The sequence below is a fragment of the Camelina sativa genome, chromosome 4, assembly GCF_030686135.1.
Source record: "Camelina sativa cultivar CO46 ecotype springtype chromosome 4, ASM3068613v1".
In the NCBI taxonomy this organism is placed as follows: Eukaryota; Viridiplantae; Streptophyta; class Magnoliopsida; order Brassicales; family Brassicaceae; genus Camelina; species Camelina sativa.
Window position 1 is genome coordinate 17,044,544 of NC_141883.1, and position 23,516 is coordinate 17,068,059.

The 23,516-nt window shown below is 32.2% G+C and overlaps 3 protein-coding genes and 1 pseudogene across 4 annotated transcripts; 1 reads left to right on the forward strand and 3 right to left on the reverse strand.

Moving 5' to 3' along the window:
• Positions 1-1,648: 1,648 nt before the first annotated feature.
• LOC104780370 (protein S40-4 pseudogene) lies at positions 1,649-2,551 on the reverse strand (annotated as a pseudogene). The gene has a single exon (XR_015596786.1). The product of XR_015596786.1 is annotated as a protein S40-4 pseudogene (transcript).
• Positions 2,552-4,657: 2,106 nt separating this feature from the next.
• Positions 4,658-6,253, reverse strand: LOC104780371 (serpin-Z4). The gene is made up of 2 exons (XM_010504868.2): positions 5,882-6,253; positions 4,658-5,434 (listed from the first exon to the last, which is right to left on the reverse strand). Exons 1-2 carry the CDS (start codon positions 6,251-6,253, stop codon positions 4,658-4,660), a joined length of 1,149 nt encoding a protein of 382 aa, XP_010503170.2.
• A 2,319-nt stretch (positions 6,254-8,572) lies between these two features.
• Positions 8,573-9,608, forward strand: LOC104780374 (uncharacterized). Its single transcript, XM_010504869.3, has one exon. The coding sequence runs from the start codon at positions 8,829-8,831 to the stop codon at positions 9,360-9,362; it is 534 nt and encodes a 177-aa protein (XP_010503171.1). The 5' UTR covers positions 8,573-8,828; the 3' UTR covers positions 9,363-9,608.
• A 38-nt stretch (positions 9,609-9,646) lies between these two features.
• Positions 9,647-12,873, reverse strand: LOC104780375 (serine/threonine-protein kinase GRIK1). The gene is given in 13 exon segments (XM_010504870.2): positions 9,647-9,978; positions 9,980-10,095; positions 10,224-10,302; positions 10,401-10,583; positions 10,683-10,778; positions 10,872-10,987; positions 11,084-11,171; positions 11,257-11,331; positions 11,499-11,543; positions 11,635-11,709; positions 11,791-12,130; positions 12,238-12,471; positions 12,678-12,873. Coding segments are annotated over 11 exon segments (1,317 nt in total). The 5' UTR covers positions 12,082-12,130; positions 12,238-12,471; positions 12,678-12,873; the 3' UTR covers positions 9,647-9,825.
• Between the last annotated feature and the right edge of the window lie 10,643 nt (positions 12,874-23,516).

The following is a 23,516-nucleotide window of genomic DNA, read 5'->3' on the forward strand; positions in this document are numbered from 1 at the left end:
CATTCAATTAATCCAGTTACGAGGGAATGGTATTTGCCTATTCTTGAGGAGTTTATGGATCTAGTGGATATTGCGCTTATTCGGAGTTTGACGATTAGTAAATTAATTAAACTGGATCGCTAGATTTGGCATTATACTAAATCTGGGAAGTATTCAGTCAGATCGGGATATCGATTAGCACGGGAATTGCTCATGGAAGTTGAATACGGCCCGTCGTGCACGGCTCTTCGGGCAAAAGCTTGGAAGCTTGAGGTCCCTCCGAAGGTGCAATTCTTTTTATGGAAGATTGCGTCTAGTACCCAACTTGTGATGGACCAACTTGCTCACTGGGGGGTCAGATGCGATGTTATGTGTAAACGGTGTGGATCACAGGTGAAGACTATAAATCTCGCTCTTTTTGAGTGTCTCCGCTCGCGGCAGGTATGGGAATCGTCTATGATTTTGTTAATTCCGGATGGATTCCCCTACGGCTTAGTGTACTCGAACTTGGATTTCATTTTTTTGGCGGGCATCCTCCTAGTCCGGGACTTCGGACATAAATTACCACCTACCTTAGATTTTATGGTCAATTTGGAAGGACAAGAATAAAAAAGTTTTTCAGGGAATAGAGGTAGAGCCAATTGATATTATAAATCATGCGGCAAATGATAAAGCACTGTGGGAGGAGGCCAAGTCCTTCTCTGCGAGATACTTGGATTCACCGCCAACTTTGGAGGTATGGATTCGTTCTCCCTGATGTAAAGTTGATGGTTCCTGAAAGGTTCAGATCCCCTCGTGGGTCTGGAGTGGTGGTATTGTAGCAGTGAATATACACACTACTCCTAGGAGCACAAAGTCTCAGGCGTAGCCCTACACCACTACACTCGGAGTTACAAGCATTGATTTGAGTTATGGAATCCCTCTTGGCGACTAGTGTTGATTGTCAATTTTTTGAGTCGGATTGTTTAGAGTTAGTCGCGATGATGCATTCTTCCAATGATTAGCCCACCTTTTCGAATTTGCTGGACGATTTTAATTCTCTCAGATTGTCCTTTCCCTCCTTCACTCTTATCGAGATTCTACGGGCGTCGAATGTGAGCGCCAATTATCTTACTTGTTTTTTATAATCTTTAGTTTCTAAAATTTTCTTTGTAAAATTTTATTTTTTGGTTTGGACAATCAATCTTGAAATCTTAGAAGGCATTTTTTAGTTAACATTTAGTTGAAAGAAAAAAAAAAAAAAACATATATGCAAAATTGAACAAAATTGTCAAATACATCTTAAATGCATAACTCACTCGTGGACACACACATGTCAAACGAACAAACTTTGATGGAATTGTCCATTCTAACTTAATTATTTTCTCGGTCCAATTCTTTGTGTGCAAAAAAAATAAATAAATAAAATTGTTCACTTTCATGTAATTTGTAACCTCTACTTTTCTCACCAACCCACATCAAACCCATAAACCCCACCAATAATAATAATTCTGTTTTCCCCTATTTCCTATTATATTCGTTTTTTTACCCCTACAAAAATTTTATGTTCAACAAGTACCCTCAACTTTATCTCGTACGAATTTTCCCGATTTGGAAATTTCTGGTACAATTATAATCTCAGTACCGTACTTACTTACAACCCTTCTTTGCTTGGAAAATAAAATACAAATCTCATAATCTCAAAAATACTCAACATTGAAAACTTTAAAATATTCAGAAAATTACAATAAAATAAAAGAAGGCATAATCTAGAAATATTATATGCCTTCTTCTTCTCATCAAGTTATTTAGTAAAAAAAAAGTTTAACAAAAGTAGAAAAAAAAATTATCATCAAAATTCTCCAAAGAAAAAAAAAAAGAGAGAACCTTATACTCATAAGAAATTAATCCAAGAACCCAGTCTTTTCCAAAATTGCATTTCTAACCCTACTCATATCTCTCCCTTTCAAAGTCCTCCCAACACCTTCATGCACAGAGAACGAAGCCATTCTCGTCTTCGCCAAATACTCATGCGGCGGCAATAACTCTCCTCCGCCGCCGTCTTCGTCGTTTTCGATGCTTCTTCTCCTGACATGACGATTATGATTCTCTTTCCCTAGAATCTTAGACCAATCCGGCACGTTCACCGGAAGCGACGAAGCTACTACCGTAGTAGTGGTTTTCACGGTCGCCGGAGACGGAGACGATCTACGGTTCGATGATGAGAAGAGTTTACGACGAAAATCAGGTGGATCGGACGAGCGGGTGGAGTAGAGATCAGACTCGTCGAACTCGAATTCTGAATCGTTGTGAGAAGACCGATCTGTTTGAAGGAAGCGATGACTCGGCCTTTGGTAATAGCTCTTACGCGTCGCCATTGATGAAGATTGAAGAAGAAGAACCTTTTTTTTGGTTATGAGAGAAGTCTCTCTTTTGCTTTTATAAATGCTTTTGAGCTTTTGTGTTAACTCACAAGTTTTGGTTTGTGGTCGAAGAATATTTAGATTTACATGCGGCAATGTATAATGGTTTAATTTTGTGGAAAAAATGGAAAAAAAAAAAGACTTTTGTGTTAACTCACAAGTTTTAGTTTGTGGTGGAAGAATATTACATTTACATGCGGCAATGTATAATGGTTTAATTTTGTGGCATATTCTCTCAAAAACCTTTTTGTAAGTAAATGTCATTTTTTTGTTCTTTAAAGCTTAAAAGGTGTAGTAAAATTATCTACCTAAATAATCGTTTTTATCATTTTTTTTAGATTCTTAAAGAATAAGAATATGGAGGATATTCTAGGTTAATATAAGTTTACTAGGTATCAACCCGCACTATGTAAATCAATTTAAATAAAATATTATGAGTAAATTATTACTTGAAATTTAAGATTCGTTCGTATAAAAAAAATAGGTAATTAAAGTTTTTTTCGTTTATTCAAATTTACGTTTATTTTCTGTAAAATACGTTTCACCCGTGAAATATTTGAACTTGGAAAAGAATTTTGAGGTGGTGTAGAAAGTTTTGATGTCTTTTTGTATTTCTACATATCAAATTCACATATTTTATGTTTCAAATTATTGTCTATATCACTATACCATTAAATAGATAAAGCAATATTTTTAAACTAATTGATTTAATTTAAACTAATCATAAGTTTAAAAGTGCAATGAGAAAAACGATAAAAGTGATAAATAAATGAATAGTTTTTTTTCTTGTTTGTGAAATGTAATTTACTTTTGATAAGTAAATAAGTTATGAAAATGATAATTAAATACATTTTCGAATTTAATAGTTGATAAAATCTTTCATATTTAAAAACTAATAGAATTAAATATTGGCTCATAATATTTCAATGGCATGTTTATGGAAATAACAATAAAAGTAAGAACATTTATTGAAAAAGGTATAGGAGCTCTGTGAGCGCGACACATCAGCTTTTTTTGTAAGAGTGCTTCTCTTTTAATATAAAGGGTATTTTTTGGTTTAAGATTTGTTTCTTAAACTTCGGCGCAGTTTATTCTTACTTTCTCGTATATGGTACTGGCTACCTTTGATAACGTGAGACTAAAATGTATGAAATTTATAACAAAAGAAGGATATCATTCAAAACCTGAAATTATACATTACTATGTAGATTTCTAATGTAAAAAAACTGTTTTTTTTTTTTTTTTTCACTACGGTTCTTTTACAGGTACCGTACTTCACATTAGTAACATCTTTACTTTTCAATTTCACTAAACATGTAAGTCGCAAAAATATTGGTTAGTTAAGATCCTAATTTCATTTAACGTAACCAAAATGTAGAACCCAACCCATTTAGTTAATAATTAAAACCCAAATCAGATATATATGGGGTTAAGGGTAAATTTCAACCCGTACTATTTCAAAAGTGTAAATTCCTATCCAGACAACAGATTCGTGTGTTTTTTCTACCTAAACTCTTACATAATTCAAATTTACTATCTAGACTTTGAATCGTTACCCATATTCCTATATTGACTCAAACAGCGTTAGTCAACCGTTAAATGTTTTGATCAATTTGACACGTAAGCGATGATATGTCAAGGTTATTGGGCTCGAAACCTTAAAACGACGTTGTTTTCAATTAAGATCTTTCCCCCAATTCAAAACACGTTGTTTTAACTTTTCATTATGAACGACGTCGTTTGCAATTAAGATCTTTCCCCCAATTCAAAACACGTTATTTTAACCTTTCATTGCAAACGACGTCGTTTTAAGGTTCCGAGCTCAACGACCTTGACACATCATCACTTAAGTGACAAATTGATCAAAACATTTAACGGTTGACTAAACGTTGTATGAGTCATATGGGTAACGATTCGAAGTCTAGGTAGTAAATTTGAATTATGTAAGGTTTTAGGTTGAAAAACACACAGATATATTGTTTGGGTAGGAATTTACACTTTCGAAATAATATGGGTTTAAATTTACCTTTTTCCCGATATATATCATACCTGTTGTACCCCTATCAGAATGGTTAATGAAGATAATTTGTAGTAGACTAGGCATGTGTGGGTGTGTTTTTGAATTTTTGGATACTCGTTACGTACTTCAATCTGATTGATGTATTGGTAGCACGATTTAAAGTTGGCCTAAACCGAGCTGAACAGTAAAATGCAGTGGCTGTTTTACAAACCAAATTCAGTGGATTATACACACAAAATACAACAAATCAGTTCGATTAGTGTTTTGAAGGATCAAGAACTTGACCCATGAACAAAATCACTCCACTCTTCTCTTCTCTCACTGTGAATAGAAATGGATGGTCAGCTACAAAATTTCCCATCAACAACATGTCTTTTGTCATGGAAGCAACAGAAACGGCTGCAGCTTCAGTTCCCTCTTCATCCACCTCAATGAAAGCTTTGTGGATAATTTTTGAGACGTGCATATTCTCAGCAATATTGGTAGGTGATTCAACCATCTCGGTTAGACTACCATGTGTAAATGGTAAAGTCAGCCCCATGTCCTTCAAAACATCCGAAGCGTTAAACTCGAAAGAGAACTTAAACTTTGGAATTCTGAAATCTTCAACTAATATACGTTGGCGTGGAATATGGTTATCAAGAAATCCCGGTTTGGAGGCTATTTCCTCAAGCAGAGTAGGTAATCCATCTTTATCATTAGGAAGATAAATGTACATGGCGAATTGACGTTGATCCTCTACATAAGGAAGACGCAAAACTTTGAAACCATCATAATATTCTAGGTATTGCTTCTTGTAATTGGTCATGAAGGGGACTTTCACAGTGGTGCCGTCAAGAAGATGGAAATCGTTACTCTTTGTTAACTTTGCATCAAATTTTTTGCTCCAAGCTCCTTTGAAGTAGACTGCATTTGCAAGTATTAGCGTACTTTCACGGATACTTTTGATAGAATCTTGTGAAAGGATCTGCTTGATGAGTCCATTAGTGTGGAGTTCAGCCCATGTATTCACTTCATCAATCACTTCAGCAGGCTTCAACATAAGTGAACAATAAATTAACCAAACATTCCAAAAATCCAGTGTAACAAAAAATACGATGGTACCTATACAAAATATGTTGTTCTATGTCGTACGTCATTAGGAAATTTTTGGTTATATAACTCAATTCAAATGACACCTCAATTCAAATGACTCATTTGCAATAACAAAAAAAAAACTACAACAAGTATCTGATACACATTACTACATTAGAGACGGAAGATAAGTTGATATACATTGCACCTAATTTGTTAGCAAACACTAACTGACGGGTATTGTAGTAATTAATATCCTACAACAAAGTGACCACATTACTCATAGCAAAATTCTAACAAATTGCTAATTAATTTCAAGTTGGAAACTCATGAAACATTGATATTACCCAAGAATTTGAGGCAAAAAAGTTTAAAAGGAATTACAAAAAAAGCATAGAGAAGTTACCTTGGTTGCGAAGTCAACTTGACTACAAGTAGCCTTATAGGAGTTCTCCAAAAGCTCTTTAAAGGAAGGCTTGAAGGAGAAAGATTTGTCGATCCAGACACCATAAGCCGTAGATAAGTGCAAGTCACTTCTATTCATTCCATTAGCGAAGGCAACAGATACGGTCTTGGCCAAGACTGTGTTGAGGTGATTCGATGTAGGCGACATGAGGAATGATAGGATTTCTTGTTTTGTAACGCAGTTGGAACCAGCGGCAATAAGGCAGAGCAAAATGTTGATTGACATTGGTGAGAAGACAAGGTTGGAGCCGTTGGCAACCGTGGCAATGACATGCTTTGCTAGTAATATCGCAACGTTGTTTTGATTCTCCATTTGATGTCCCCAAATCTATGTGAGAGAGACGAAGGGTACTATATAGGCAGAGGTGATAAATATGGTATCTTGTTTCAAAGAAAATTAGAAACTTTGAACAGTCAACGACTCATCACCTTAGCACGATTACAGAGTAATTCTTATTTTAAATATCTTATGAAAATGTCTACATATTAACTTAATACTAAGTCAGAAAACTATTCAAGTCACAAATTCAAAACTGGAAAAATATCATAAAAAGCCTGAACTTTGCAAAAGTGGTGGAAAAAAACATCAACTTTGTATATGTTGAAATAAAGTTCTAATTTTGATTGACTTTCTAGTTTAATCCTAAACTTTTGTTGATTTTGCCAAATAAGGCACGTCGTTAAATCATCTGACAGAATAAGTTAGATTTTTGATAAGAGATTCCGTTAAATAGCAAAACGACAGTTAAATAGCAAAACGACGTCGTTTTGTGTTTTAAAAAAAATAACAAAGAAGGGGCTCGAACAGCTTACCTTCAAGGCTCTATCTTGAAAAGACGTGAAATAACCAGCGGAGCTAAATTGTTTTATTGACTTTTTTTTACAAACGCATATAATTATTTCTATCGTGTGTCGCTTGAGTCCTCTTCTCCACCATTGGAAGTCACCGTAATCTCCATTGGTACGGTGAAAGGAGCACTCAATAATGTTTCGGTTTCAATCTCTTTGCATAATCGATTCACTTTGTTCGTCGTACTCGTCTTTGTTAAAAGTTTCGATCTTTATTTCAGATGAAACCCTAATTCGATTTGGATCTGAAATTTAGGTTGTTCTAAGTACTTTTGTGTAGTCGAAGATTTACTTTTGATTTCTCCATCTCCGACCTCGAGAGAAGCAAAAAAAATGGCAGAAGAATCGAATATGAATATTGAGATCTGGGATTTGAGTCAGCTCGGTGAATACGACCATGAATTTGAAGAAAAAGACTCTAGGAAACATACGAATAAGTATATGTGTTTGTGTACTAAAGTCAATAAAATGGTTTAGCTCAATTGGTTAAAAGTTAAAACATGTACGCCTCTGCTTAGAGGTAAATTGATCGAGCCCCCTTTTGTTATTTTTTAAAAAACACAAAATGACGTCGTTTTGAGATGTAACGGAATCTCTTTTCAAAAATTTAATGCCATTAACTTATTCCGTCAGACAATTTAACAACATGCCTTATTTGGTAAAATCAACAAAAGTTTATGATTAAATTAGAAAGTCAATCAAAATTAAAACTTCGTTCAACATATACAAAGTTGATGCTTTTTTTCACCACTTTTGCAAAGTTCGGTTTTCTTACGACATTTTTTTTAATTGAAAACTAAGAGTTGAGTTAGTATATTATAACTCTAAAAATGGTTCTTCCAAATCAAAAAGATGAAAAATATTTAAAATAAATCAACTAGTGCTAATGTATGCAGTAACTTGTTTCAAGAAATAAATCAACTAGTGCTAATGTATTAATATTTGATGATAATGATCGAACCAATTGAACTAATCTTGATTTGAATACTTCAAATATATATAATAAGACCGTTTGACAAATCTCTCATTTGATGAGATGGAGTGTGGAACTCGGTCTCAGCATGCACGTGGGGTGAGAGACTTTGTCTAAAACCATTTTGACTCGAGATTGATTGTCGAAAAATATTGAAAAAAAAATAGTAATATAAGCTAATATTGAAACCAAATTTTCACATTTGCTCTGGCAAAGTTTGCCGATAAATTCCTTTATTAATTAACTGACTTACTTGATGGGCTATATATATATATGAACCATAGTCTTCCTTGTCAGGATGAGCTACTTTGTAATTTTCTTTTAAGAAAGCTGATCAGAATGTCAGAGAAGATGCATCGTGCCCAATTATATGGGCTCCGGTTGCCTATATATCATATATGAACCATAGTCTTTGAACCCTCTGGTTGTGCTTGGTTACGAGGGACGTTTCTTGATATTAATGAGAGAACTGAAGCAATATGAACTAACAAAGAGATAACACACAATAGATTTATACATCTTAGCTATATTTGATTCCCAATACAGTTTCATCACTATCTTTGGCATCACGAACGGACAATTTTGTTAAGTTTCTTCCTTAGCTCTGGTTAGCTTGAACGTCCAAACAAAGTTTTTATTTTTTGTGATTTTCTTACAATTTTTTTTTTTGTTGCTTAATTACTTCTCTTGCAAAATACATGCTGAGTGCCGGTGACTAAAGATAAGGTTACGTGAGGGGGGGTCAGCTCTTCACGTGAACCCCACGTGCCCATTTCACGCATCAGCTCTCGCTACCGTTCACAATTTACGCGAATTTTTAAATAAATTAAATTAGAAACTACCATGATCTGTGATCCAGTGTTTCGCTCCTTTCTCTACTCCTATACGTATCCTACGTGTCACAATCTGGTTAGTCGTACACTTTTCGTAGCCGCAAATCTAGCGATCACAATAATAGTATTATTTCTCTCATTCTCTCACTCACAAAACTAACTTCTCCAGATCTCTCTTCCTCTTCTTCTTTACTTACTCATCATCATCAGAGAAGATCTGAGGAAATACAAAAATGAAGCTCGGAATCATCATTGTTGCTATGACGCTAATGCTCGTACTCGTCTCCGGTGAGATTTCAACTAAATCTTCACCAGCTCCGTCACCGGATCTAGCCGTAAACCCAGCAGATTCGCCTATGAGTCACCGCGCACATCCGCCGGAACTCGGATCTCCTCCTTCTCCGGCGCAATCTCCAATTGAATACTCTTCTCCTCCAGAACCTGAAACGACACACTCTCCTTCTCCTTCTCCTTCTCCGTCGATCTCTCCGCCATTACCGAATGATTCTCAATCTCCTTCGTCGTCTTCGTCTCCGTCTCCGTCGCAGGAAGCTAGTGATATCAACCACAGCGATATGACTGGGATCGAAGGGAAAAAATCACCGTCGTCCGGAGGAGGAGGAATGAGTGGAGGGAAGAAGGTAGGGGTAGCTTTCGGAGTGATTGCGGCGGTGTGTGTGGTTGGAGTCGCCGGATTTGTGTACAAGAAAAGGCAAGAGAATATCCGCAGATCTCGTTACGGTTACGCCGCCAATGAGATTCTGTAGAGAGAGAGAGAGAGTGATCCGGCGAGAGGATAGGTTGAATTAAATTTTTGAATTTTTTGATTTGGTAACTTTTTAAAATTTGAACTCGAAAACATTTATTGGTATTTTTTTTTGTCGTTCGTGTTATTTGTATAATCTCTGAAGTTATATAACTTTCGGGATGATTAGGTTGCGAAAATCATACTATGTGATAATTTTATAATTATGTGATGTTTAATAATGCAATATACACAACACTTTTAATAATTTTTTAAAATATTCTGAAGTAAATAATTATCATCGAATTCAAAAAAAAAACTTTGAAATTATTATTATGTTTAACTTTACCCCCACACAAAGAATTTAAAATTAACATCATTGTTTTATACAAATGATTATTACATTTCAATCACCCAAAAACATGTTTCCTTTATAACAAACACACAAAAAAAAAAAAAAAAAGTGAAGAGAGCAAACAGAAAAATCAGACGATCAAGAGCCTCAAAGATGATGATGGTATTGAGTAAAAAATGCCACAAAGAACTATTACAACCCAACGCAACATATGATTGCCTTTGCCATGTTCAAGTATACTGGTCCTAGCCTTTTTAGCTACCTTTTCAATCCCATTATGCTGTTTCCTCTTCTCCAGCTTTGCGTTTACACCAACACAAGTATTCCGAAATAGCCCCGTCTTCTCCAGTAACCCATGGATGCTCCGCAACAGCTTTCAACGTCATCCTCTGGTTTGGATCTGCCACAAGTGAATATCGTGAGCCACATTGTACACAAAAGGTGATACCTTTAATCTACAAACGGTAACTTTATTTTGATCACAACGGTTCATTATGTTTTTTTGCAAAACAACTGATAAGAACTCACCTTTGCAAAGGAGACCTTCAATCAAGTCCCTCAGTTGAGGATTCAGTTCATCCGGGATAATTGACGGGTTGTGAACAATCTGAAATATTAGTAGAAAATAAAAAACCATTAGACATCTTGTTTCTAGGAGATGTCTCTAAACGAAAATACAAATCAGTGGAGCGTGAGAGGCGGAACCTTGTCATAAGTATCCTGAAGTGTATCACCAAGAAACGGGTATAGTCCTAATATCATACGATACAAAGTAACTCCCACTGCCCATGTGTCTGCAGATTTGCCACCGTATGTTATACCTAAACAACATTCCGGGGCAGTAAAGACAGGAGTCCCGGGAGATCTACGGAGTTGATCATCATCATCCTGCATCAAACGTATACTTTTATGTTTGATCAGGTCAACTACAAATTAAAGAAACTAATCAGGAAGAAAAACAAGACTGAAATTGAGATTTATCAGTACCTTGAATACTTGGCTGACACTGAAATCTCCTATTTTCACTCTCCCCGTACTAGTAACAAACAAATTGTCTGGTTTGATGTCCCCATGAATTACATTCTATTTCATCCAAACCAAAAAGAGAAAATCATAATGAGTGAATCATAGTAACTTTAGTGTCGATTAAGAAGTAGTTGACGGTGCAGAACATACATGAGCATGAAGATACATGAGGCCAGCAACTACATCCCGCAAGTACTTTCTAGCAGTATTTTCTCCGAGAGCACCAGAATCATCATAAGCCCATTTTCCATCAACATATTCCAGAACTAGACAAAGAAACAATGCATCAGTATTATATGGCAGAACACTCACCAAAGAGAGACTTGAGGTAAAAGTATACAAAAGAAAAGAGAAAGAAATACCCATGTAAAATTCATCAAACTCAGGGTCGTCAATCACCTCAATGAGATTAACGATATTAGGATGCTCCAGGATTTTCATAATCATAACCTACGACCATTAGATTAAAAAGACATATACATAACTTTTCTGAAATGAATCCTATTCCAAAACTATCGGCATCGTATCATGATACCTCACGAAGAACATCCCCCATAGCAGTTTCTGAAGGTGCAACCCGTAGCCTTAATAAATGTGACTTGTGAAAAGCCTTGAAATCCAAAAAAATTATAATCACCACTATGTTAAGAAAGTTTTAATCCCATCAACTAAGGATATATTAATATAATCTGCTCTATGGTGATAAAATTTCAAATGAGACTAGCAAAACAAAATTAGTTTTCAAGTGGTGCCATGGAAATAAAAACAAGAGCATACCTTAATAGCATAATACTTGTCATCCACAGTGCTTCGATATAGAACCTGTTATATATACAAACAACAATCTTATAAGAATCTATAACCCTTGTTTAAGAGGTTCTCAGGAGTGACTAACTTTGTTTTCACAACTTACCACTTTCCCATAACTACCAGCTCCAATTTTACGCTCACGAACAAACTCATTTATTGTCTTCTTTCCATCTTCATCCTGTAAATCAAATAAGAAACAAAGTGGTATAAGAACACCATTCGACAAGCACATTAGACACGGGCACAAGAAGTCGCATACCTCTCCGCGTACAAGTTTGTTAGTTTCCTTAACTGGAAACTGCCTGCATATTAATCCATTTTGTAATTTACATATCAAAATCTCTTCAGATCGTTTCGAACGGCTCAGCTCCTCCACTTCCTCTTCTTCATCTCCTCCTCCCGCATTACTGGTTTCATCACCACTTCCTCTATCATCATCATCATCATCATCATCGTACGGATTTGGTGATGGTCTTGATCTCTCAGAGCAACCAAAACAACCAAAACAACCCATCGCTTGGGCAACAAATGAAAAACTATCACGAAACATTATCTAACTCCAACAACCTATAAAACTCTCAAGTACTGACTCGCGCTACCTACAAAGAAACATTATAGACAATTATCAAAAACCTGACTCAAGAGTAACAAACCTACTTACCTAAAGATCAATTCAAAACAATATAAAATAAAAAAAAAGTCTTACAAAGGGGCTTCAAAGCCCGAGTAAGCTTCGTTATTCCAAAGGATGCCATTCAGCAAGATGAATAAAACAGCTTGAGATATCGAAACCACTACAACTGAAATGCAACATGTTGAAGCTCCACTTTATTATACTGAAGATATCAATTGATCTCAACTCTTCCCCCAACAGAGTAAGTATATCCCCAAAATCTTTAATAACTATTAGATAGAGATATCAATATGAACTCCAAAGCTTCTGCAAAAAAAAAAAAAAAAGTCAACAAAACAACATTAAAGATCACAAATTTGAGGTAAAAGATCAAATTTTTCATGAGAAAGGGATAAACTTTGCCAAACCCATATGACCAATTCACATGACACAAAAGAGAACCGATGAAAAAAATCCTTAAAAGACGAGACTTTTAAGAAACCCAGAAAAATCTTCAAAGATAGAAATCTTACAATTCAAATTGATTTGGTAATTAGAATTCGAAATCAACCAAAAGGGAACAAGAAGAAGCAATAAGAAAAAGGGATTTGCCGCGGAAGCTAGGGCTCCCTCTCTCTCTCTCTCTCTCTCTCTCTGTCACAGAGGGCGTCGTGCGTGAGACTTGACACCACCCCAACGGGATTTGTATTATTATTATTCTGTTATTTTATATTTATTTTATTGTTTTTGACAACTTATTATTTTAACGAAAAAAAAGCTAAAAAATACATTATCTATTATCTATTATGAATAATTATATTATTGTATGAATGTCCATTATCGACCCATTAATATAAACCATACAGTTAATATTGTATCCTTATATATATATGTTGTATTCTATAGAATAGAGAATAATACAAAAGAACAATTCCCTAAACCTCTTTTTATAACACATTATCAACACGAAAGAAAGTAAATGACTAAAAGTCTATAAGAGAATATATACAAACAATTTAATTCCACTTATAACCAAGATTATAATAGAAGATAATATCATTGTTTGAAATATATTAGAGAAAATATATTCTACTTGTCACAAAATATTGTTGTCATGTAAGTGAAAAATATATTTTTAAAATATTATAATCTTATTTTTTTGTGATTGTGTAAAATTATGAAATGTTGATGTAATTCACATCCTATTGTCTTGGTCTATTCATTGAACTGAACATGACTTTCTACAAAGAAAAAGGAAAATACCACATCAGTAATAAGAAAGTTGCTACAAAAGTGATTATAAATATGGGTATGATATATATATATATATAAGGTCGCGGTTAAGTCGACTAGTATCTCCACTATAAGTGAATAGTGAATAATAAGTACATGAAGTACTTATCTCATCAATATATGATGATGATGATGAAAGAAATTAGTGTGAGACAATTTCCACTATTCTACTACAATAATGAGAAGTAGTAGAAAAAGTATTGAAAGCTCTTGAAAAGTATATATATTATTGCCTATGGGAACATAATTTGATAATTATGTGTTATAATCTCCCAATTAGTCTCAAAGTTAAAAGGGTCTAAGATATAATACATTACCCAATTTGAGAATGTTATTGATTACAAAGTGGAATTCAAATCGAGATTGATAGACATGAAGTGTCATCATCTCGAGGGGGAGAATTAAGGAATCCCACATATAGAGTTGATGGAACAAATGTAAGATTATGTTCACACTAATCACTCATATGAAAGAGCAAATCTTGAGGATTTGAAGCGTAATCATGTTGAGACAATAAGCGAAAAAAATACTTTGAAATCATAAATATTACCCAAGGCAATTAAAGTATTTTAGAGATTACATGCATTATCTAGAAGATAAAATGCTTTGTGAAAATCTCATTGTTTGGCATGACCGGTTAAGCCATTCCGGTTCAGTAGTGATGCGAAAGAATAATCAGAAATTTCTGAAAAGATTCATTAGAGAACCTAAAGAGTTTTCCTAGTGTTATGTGTACTGCTTTACAAAGCAAACCGAGATTATATGGCTTTCACCGATCCCATGAATTTGGATAATGTCAATTTTCTGGTATGTATTCAAAAGAGATATTGTGGACTGATCATCCACTATATATGTTTGTTATTATAACTTGCAACATGGAGTTTGCGAGAGTATTTGGTTAATTGACAATGGTGGTGAAACCATGATATGTGATTGACAAAAATGACTCTATATGTCAATAAGTTCACATCATGCCAACGAATAATCATGAGTACTTCTCATTACAATTGGTTTGGGTCAGAAACAAGATATATTCCATCTAAATGTATTATACATGTTAAGTTGCTCCACCAAAGTGATTAAGATAAAATTTGAAAGAATGTTGGAAATATGTTGGATATAAATCCCTCTTGATGATTGAATATCTCGAGATGCAGAGACTGTTGGTTCAGTGAGTCAGTCTTTCTAACATGAGGGGGAGAAAATAAACAGCTGGTAAATAAATATATTGTAAGAAATTATCTTGATCTTCGTATTAAGAAATGTGCGCAATAATTTCAAAAGATAATTTATTGGCAAAGTTTGAAAAGATGCTAAAAGCATGCAAGAACCATTCTCTGACCATGATTGAGTGACAAAGTCACATATACCAGCTGTGCTCCAATTGAAATTAATATCCTAGAAGGATAAGATCAACTGCTAGTAAGTCTAAAGATTGCATGAAGTGTGATAGACTTATGGTTCCAAATATAAGCATCCTCGTAAAAGAAAAGGAGCATAAATTAATATGGCACCGAGGAAACAAAGAGTTATAAAAAATCTCTAGAAGAGATGTAGACATGAGTAAGAAAGAGATTCAAGTACCTGAGAATCATAATGAAAAGAAATCTCAACAAGTTGAGTCATGTCTAGAATGAAAAGGAACCAAAAAGGCAAATCGACGTCGTAAATATGTTTGCATGCAGTGTTGCAATTGATGATATTATGGATAAAAATTGAGGATAAACCGCGGTTAATAGAAAAAGTTTTATTGCAAAGTGTACACAAAGAATGATTGGTTAATCATTGAAAGAAGTAACTATGAAATAGTTCAAGTCTCTTAAAAAGATAATATTTACACTTGAAAGTGTAAAATGAGTGACCATAAGTGGATATGTATGAGAAATTAAGTACGTGTAGTAGTATAATGATTCTCAGAAAATACTTATGAGAGATGTACTCTCTTTTGGTTGAAGCAACTATTTTAGATCCCTTATGAGTTTTGATAATAAGAGTAAGACTTGATTCAGTCTATCTCTTGAAGTGATTATATTGCTAGAAGCAATATTTTATAGTTCTCAAGAACATTGTAAAATTGAGAAAAAGTTTTGTAGACTTTTGACACCTTTGGAAAGAAAAGGGTGAGTTTATCTCTATGAGAGAATCCTTGGTGTAGATCATTATTGATCTTAGGGATCTCATAGTGGGTTGAGAATAAATTGGGAACAAGCTAAGAGAATATCTTAGGGTTGTGTAATTTCGAGATTGAGCACTAATTGTAATTGTGTTCAAGAAGAATTTTCAACAAAGTTTGAGGAAGTAGGCCTTTGCTGAACCTCGTTAAAAGAAAATTTATGTGTCTTTTGTCTCTTTACCAAGTGGTTCTTGTTATCTGATCTCTAGTAGAGATTTCATATACCAAGGAATATATGGAGAAATAATCAGTGATGAAATATTACTCCTGAAAGATGGAGAAATTAGATTGTATAAGATCAGATATTTCATGAAATTTCTTGAGATTACAGATTTGACATCTGATGAAAGAGATGTTATCTCAAGATGCTTACATCATCTTACATAAAAAATGGTCTTGTAGTACCATACTAAGAAGAAAAGTTGAAACAGAAAGTTTTACAAGAAGAGTGTGAATAACTCTTATGCATAAGATGATTGTTTGGAAGATTGCATGTAAAATAATATTTGGGCTTGAAGTTCAAATAAATCTTCTATCTGAAAGGGGTGCAAATGACTTGAAGTCCAATTACCCGAGAGAATATATGAGTTCTGTTTATAACAGTTCAGAAAAGATGATATATATGATCATAATGCATAACCTGAAGATGATGCTTTCAGGGGGATAAATATGATTATGTGTGTGGTTGTACTCTTTTTCTCTTATCATGATTTTTATCCCATTGGGGTTTTCCATGAAAGGTTTTTAACGAGACAACAAAAGAACACACGAAAGATAAACACCTGAAGAAGAATATTATGATTCCAATGGTGAAAGACTATCATCTTCAAAGTCTTTGAAATACATTGATGAGATTGTGAGAAACAAAGATAATGATAAAGATGAGTCATTTGCGAGGTCCATTACCAATTGAAGAATGGTGATGCACGTGTACTATAATTCAAGTGAAGATTTGGAGGACATATTTACCAAGACGCTTCAAGCCACTACTATCAAGGAGTTAGTTCATCATATTGAATTGCGTCATTTTGAAGATTTCAAGTGATGTATTTAAGAGGGGGAGTAAAAGCGCGGTGCACTCTTTTTTCCTTAACCGTGGTATTTCTCACTGGGTTTTTAATGATGCAGCATCTCATACGCGCATTTAGGACTATATTTTTATAATGGTCATCCAAGGGGGAGTATTATGAATAATTATATTGTTGTATGGATGCCCATTATCAGTCCATTAGTGTAAACCCTACACCTAATATTGTATTCCTATATATATGTTGTATATTATGTAAGAGAACAATTCCCTAAACCTCTTGTTATAACATCATATATTTTTTATTTGGAACTTTAATACCTGATTTTTTTTTGTTGGAAGAATAATACACAATTTAATAAAAACATGTAATTTAATACTAAAATATTAAATATTGTCATTTTCATACCTATGATATCTTAACAAAATAAAAATTCCAGTTTTACCCTTATTCATTTCTATTAATTATTAACTTATAAATAACATTAAATTAATTTTGATTTTATTTGAATAAAAAATAATTGTTATTAATATTTCATTTTATCATTATTGTATTTCTTTAATTATCATTAATATTACATTTTATTCTCTACCAAAAAAAATTACATTTTATTACCATTTGAAAAAAATCAAATAAAATAATTAGAAGAACAAAGATGATTGATTGTTCAGAATCGTAATCAACTTTTTTCTTTTTCTTTTTTCCTTTCTTTTGAGAAGTTTTGTTTATTCAACGAAATCTCACAGTGATTCCCAAGCATTAACGAGATGCAAGATTCTGATTTTTTAAAAAATCTAAATCCAAAATTTTAAAATTGAGATGTACAAAAACAAAATAAGTTGTTTTGCGATGTATGTCACGGGCGGTGGAAGCTGTGATGCGGCTGGACCGATGAAGCTGTATGAATCTTTGAATTGATTTGTGATGCGTTGGTGATGGAGATAACCCACCTTTGCCACACTGTTGCTCTGATCAAATTTGGGCGATTGCGGCTGAAATACGACTGGACCAACAGCAAAACTGAAGGCTCGTTGCTCAATAGAAGTTGAAGATGAAACACATCGAATTATAACAATTGTTTGGATGAGAGACAGAAGAAAGAGAGAGATGAGTGAGAGAAGAGACCTGTGTAGGGATCTTAACCTTGTTTGGATGATCAGAAAACAATTTGAGAAACTGAGTGGGAAAAGAAGGTGACGAGAGAAAGAGACAGATTGGTAGAGAAAAAGGGATAATGGGGATTGGGTTTTGTTCTTCTGCGTATTTGGATTCTTCGGTGTGTTTCTTTGTGGGAAGAGATAAGAGTGAAGAGTGTGTATGTGAGAGATGAATTGAGGGAGATGATAAGTTCTCGTCGTTTTTCTTCTCTCACACAGTTTCAGTTTTAGGGTTTATGTGTATTTGGGGATTTAAACATCAATCGGATCGAAATTTGGTTTGTTTTAATAAGAATTGGCTTTACTTTATTTATTCATCTGAAAATATTGATTTATGTTCCGGACTTTTTTTTTTTTTGCACTAATGTTTAAGAATTTTATGACATTTTTTTTTTAAATTTTGGAGAAAAATAAAATATCAAAAATTAATTTCATATCGTTTATAAATTAATAATTAATAAAAATAAGGGTAAAACTGGAATTTTTATTTTGTTAAGAGATCGTAGATATAAAAATGACAATATTTAATATTTTGAGTATTAAATTATACGTTTTTATTAAATTGTGTATTATTCTTTCAACAAAAAAAGATCACGTATTAAACTTCCAAATAAAAAATAGATAAGATATGTTTTTTGGCTTTTTCTTTATTTTAATGGTTTAAAAAAAATGAAGACAGTTAAAAAGGAGACTAGTAGAGTATCAAACAAACATAACCCAACTAATGTGAGTTCGTCCCTTCATTATTTTTCGGTTTTTTCTATATCTTTTTCTTTTTTATAGCTCTAATTTGGTGAATTATAAACTGATAATGTAAACAATAAACATATTTTTTTCTAGCTAAATCATGTTAAACTGGTGAACAGAATCAGGTTGGATAAAGAGCAATAAAACAAATTTGGAGATAATTTTTTTAAAAAAGTTAACATTGAATGAAATTGAAAAAGATAATAATCGATAAATTAAAAACATGGAAAATGTCGGGTGTGGTTGGTGGTGACATAAATTACCATATTTTAAAATTGATTTATGGATATCGCCACTACAAAAAATGTGTTGTATTAAATCATTTATTTTTTATATTTGGATCAGATTTAAATGATGTAAATATAATTTGTATCATTTTAAAAAATGATTTACTATTTGTCGATGCAAATAATTTACATCGATTTATTTCAAACTGATGTTATTATATCAGCTATAACAAATGATTTTAAATTATTGTGTCAGTTTTTATAAATGATTTTAAAATTTGGTGTCATTTATCAATAACTGATACTAATAAAAGATTTCTTGTTTTAATAATAATAACAGATTCATTTATTTAAAATATTTTCGAAATTACTTTAATATGCAAAAATTGTCTTTGATATCTATGAAAATATTTTCGAATCTGTACTAACATCTTTTATTAAAATTGTTATTTAAAAAATAAATAAAAAACATAAATACAATGCATTTAATTTAATATAGATTCAACAAAAAGAAAAAAAAAATGATATGAACTGATCAAACCATACATTCAACGTTGAATTACAAACAAAAAAAAACTGATATGAACTCAAATATAAAATTTATGACTGAGCTTTTTTTCTTATTGCTGAAGTGTCATATGTATCTTCATAAGTGTTATATGAAACACATATTGCTTTTGTTCCCTCCCTTTTTTTTCTATTGTCTTCATAACATTGTTGTTTCATCTAGATTTTCTGAGTACATAAACAAAAATAACAGAGGAACAATTAGAATTCTACATTTGATCATCAAAAAAACTTGATATAAAATAGGGAGAAGAAAAGAAGATTTACTTTTAAATGTTTTTACAACATAATTTGATTTTCCAGTGGTTGTGTTGTTGACATTCAAAGAAGAACTTCTACAAAAGTTGTTATTTTGATCACTCTCAATTTTTTTTTGCTTATATAGATGGAGAAGCACTTTACCCTTAAATAATCAGAAAGATTTTTTTTAACTACTTACAACGATCATGAGTAGTGTAAAAAGTGGAAAAAAAATTCTGTTTTTTTAAACAGCTTTAATACAAATATAAAAAATCCCCCAATATTTTCAGTAAAAGCAAGAAAAGTTGAGAAAATTTAAAAATAAAAGAAAACAGGTTACGATATCCAAACAGATCTGTTTTTTATTTATTTTTATTATTATTATTTATGGAAAATATTTGTGATAATATTGATTTTTTAACATTTGTGATAATATTGATTAATTGTTAAAAAATTATTAATTATGGAAATATTTGTGAAATAATGATTAATTATTTTGAAAATAAAATATTTTTTCAGGTTTGTTAGGTGGAGAACGTAATTATTATATTTACATAAATAAAATAAAATAAAATAAAATAAAAGAAACGTAATTTATATTTTTAAAAATATTATTTTCGTATCTTTAAAATAATTAATAATAGAATTTTATAAAACTTTTTTTGGGAAATAGTAATATATGTTTGATTTTTTATGGAAAAATAAATTTATCCTTGGAGAATAAAAAAAAAGATAAATATTGAATATTTTGAGTTTTGACACATGTAAATAAATATTGACTTGCATCAGTTATATGCAACTGATATAATAAATTTTGAAATACATATATTTATTTAATTTAAATCGAATGTGTGTGAATTAACATCATTTTATTATTGATATCAGTTTTGTATCATTTATTTAATTGATATCTAATTTGTATCATTATATTAAGTGATGTAAATTATATTTTCTGTTAAATATTTTTAAATTGATGCAAATTTAAATAAAATTATGTCATTTTTATTGAACTGATGTCAAATTATTCGATTACGACATCAATAATAATAATTGATGCGAAACACATAATCATGCATCATTTATTAATAAGTAATTTAAATTGATATCATTTACTTTTGTGATACTATTTAAGTGATGCAATCAACCATTTTTTTTGTAGTGCGCTCATACTTCATGTTTTAAAAATCTCCGCATAGCACCGATTACGCCCCGCAAAATTGTTAGACCCATTTTCTTCGTCTTGATTAATGACTAATTCCCGCCTAACATCAATTGTTTGATTATACCTGTTTAATTTAATTATAATCTGTCTAATCCGATTGTTTTCCACTTAATTTTGTGTATAACGATTATTTTTGGAACTAAATATAAATTAGACATATATATTTTTGTTATTTCGACATTTAAATTAAGAGTTTATGATGTTTTATAATAATTAATGTATAAAATTTTAATAAAAAATCATAATTTTAAAGACAATACATAGTTTTATACTTTTCTTTTAACATAAACAGAATTATACATATATTTAGTATAATATATTTTAATTTTATTACTAATTTAATAAAATAACCTTAAAACTAGTCCCTGATTAATCCCTGTTTAATATTTGATTTTTTCGCTAGGCGCTAGGTCTACCCCGACCGCCCGACTAGCGCCTAGCGATTTCTAAAACAGGGCTCATACGTAACACACTAAAAGAAATCATAAATCTAAAGTTTATATAACTCTAAGCTTTCATTCTTATTTGACCAAAGTAAAAAACCAAAGGCAGATGAAGAAAACTAATTAATTCATCTTTAATGTGTTCAGATTCATATATGGGTATATTAACAATGAAAGTGAATATGTTACTTAAAGTCTTAAACAATAGTGCTCTTATATATTATGATTTGTTTCATATATATCTTTATGGGTAATATTAGTAACTACCATGAAATTCAAAAGAAATTAAGAAAATACCATTGTGTCAGAAAATTTAGGTAACTACCATTTTTAAGAGAAGGGAAAACTCAAAACTGCCCTTAAACAAACCAAAAAAAGTACAACAACGTATTGATATTTGTGGAAAAACGTATCAGTTAATAAAAATATCATTATATACTAAAAGAAAAAGCGTATTATTTATAAAAACAATGTGTTTTTATATTAAAAATTGTGTTTTCAAAAGAAATCACACGTAATCTTAATAGATAACGTGTAATTTAAGAAAATAATTTATTAAAGAGAGATATCATGTTATCAAGTGTAATTTGATAAAGTTGAGTGTTACAAAACAAAATGCTATGAATTAAATAATAAAAAACACTACGACAGAGATTCCAACAAAAATTGAAATCCAAAGAGATAAATTGAGATATCTTCTGCAATTTGAAGGAGAGAAACCGAAAAGTAAGAATTGATGTTGTTTGATATATTTATAACAAAAGAAATAATGATATCTCATGGTGAGAAGAAGAACCGAAGAAGAAAGAGGAGAATAAAACAAATCTTAGTAATTTTATTACCTTTATGACAAAAGCACTATGGACAAATGGTATTTTCTTAATTATTTTCCATTTTTGTGCTATCTACTACCTATCTTTAGTAGTTTTAAAAACTCTAGATTTTACGATTTGACAAATTATAAAGAAATACTATATTTCACAAATTTTATACTTTTTTTATTACAACTCAGATTCAAGTATTAAAATATTTCAAAGCACCAAATGACAACTACACTGATACATCGATCATAATTTCCTTGAGAAATTTTCATAGAAATATCTTTCTTTAGTATTCCAAATTAAATGAACACAAGAGAATAGAGAAGAAGCTTAGACTGTATTGAAACACAAACTCCTCATCAATCATAGTTTCAGCATCGTCTCTTCGAGTCCAACAATGTGGACTCCACACACGCTAGAGTGCCTTCGAAAACTTAGGAGTTCCATGAAGATGATAGACTCTTCTTTCATCGTACGACCGACCAATTGTAGAGTAAGCTTCTTGAGGACTGTTGAATTAATTCTCGAGGAAATACTTTATTAGTTCTATTTCTACTCCAATTCCACCAATTGGCGTTCTCATCTCGACACTCTCCAGGCTTGACAACAAGCACCAAGGCACGTATGAGAAACTAATTTCCTCTTTCCTTTTAGTAGAACCTTTAAGCTCCTGAAAATATACCACAAAATAAACAAATATTACGATGGATAGGATGATATTTATATATGAACGAATCTAACACACAAGACCAAGAAAAACCAGTACCAAGATGAGCGTTTTAAGATTGGGGCAGCTCCACAGAAGGTTGGGCAACATTTCCAAATCTGCAAAAAAGATTTTAGCATGCAACTGGGACATGATTTTGAACTGACGTAGGGATTCTAGTTTCGAGTATTGATGAACCAAATTAACGTTCCCATGTTTGATTCATTGACATTATATAGTATAGTATATACCTTAAGAGTATGGCAACATATGATCATATCCTGGACACTTGAGATCTTGTACGTTGAGGAAATAACCAATGCTATTTCTCTTTTCATAGTCATTTGGATCCAGCACACTTTTTACATTGAAATCAACAGCGATATCTACCTTGGCAGATGAACACAAATTGTATTTGGTGAAACTTGAGGATTTGTTATCTTTAAGACTCAAATCCTTGAGTTTAGGGGAATAATCTCAACTTTCCACTTTTCAGTATCCTGATGGTTAGTAACAGTATAATCACGAACCAGACTCAAACTATTTATTGTTTTGAGAGAACACATGTATCACCTTCAAATGATCTTGAACTATGCTCAAATCCTCAAGAACCGGACAAGACGCGATAAGGGTCTCTAGAGCCGCATGGTTGGTGGACCAAACTTTGGTCTCTCTTAGAAATAAGCTTTAGCTTTGCAATGGGTGAGTCAGAAGAGAACTTAACGAAACTATCGATAAAATTCACAAA

Excerpts from the sequence above, each read along its gene's own strand:
- LOC104780371 (XM_010504868.2), bottom strand. The coding sequence starts at position 6,253 with ATGGAGAATCAAAACAACGTTGCGATATTACTAGCAAAGCATGTCATT. Across the intron at positions 5,435-5,881 it reads AAGTTGACTTCGCAACCAAG|CCTGCTGAAGTGATTGATGA; the intron begins GTAACTTCTCTA and ends CTTATGTTGAAG.
- LOC104780374 (XM_010504869.3), top strand. The coding sequence starts at position 8,829 with ATGAAGCTCGGAATCATCATTGTTGCTATGACGCTAATGCTCGTACTC.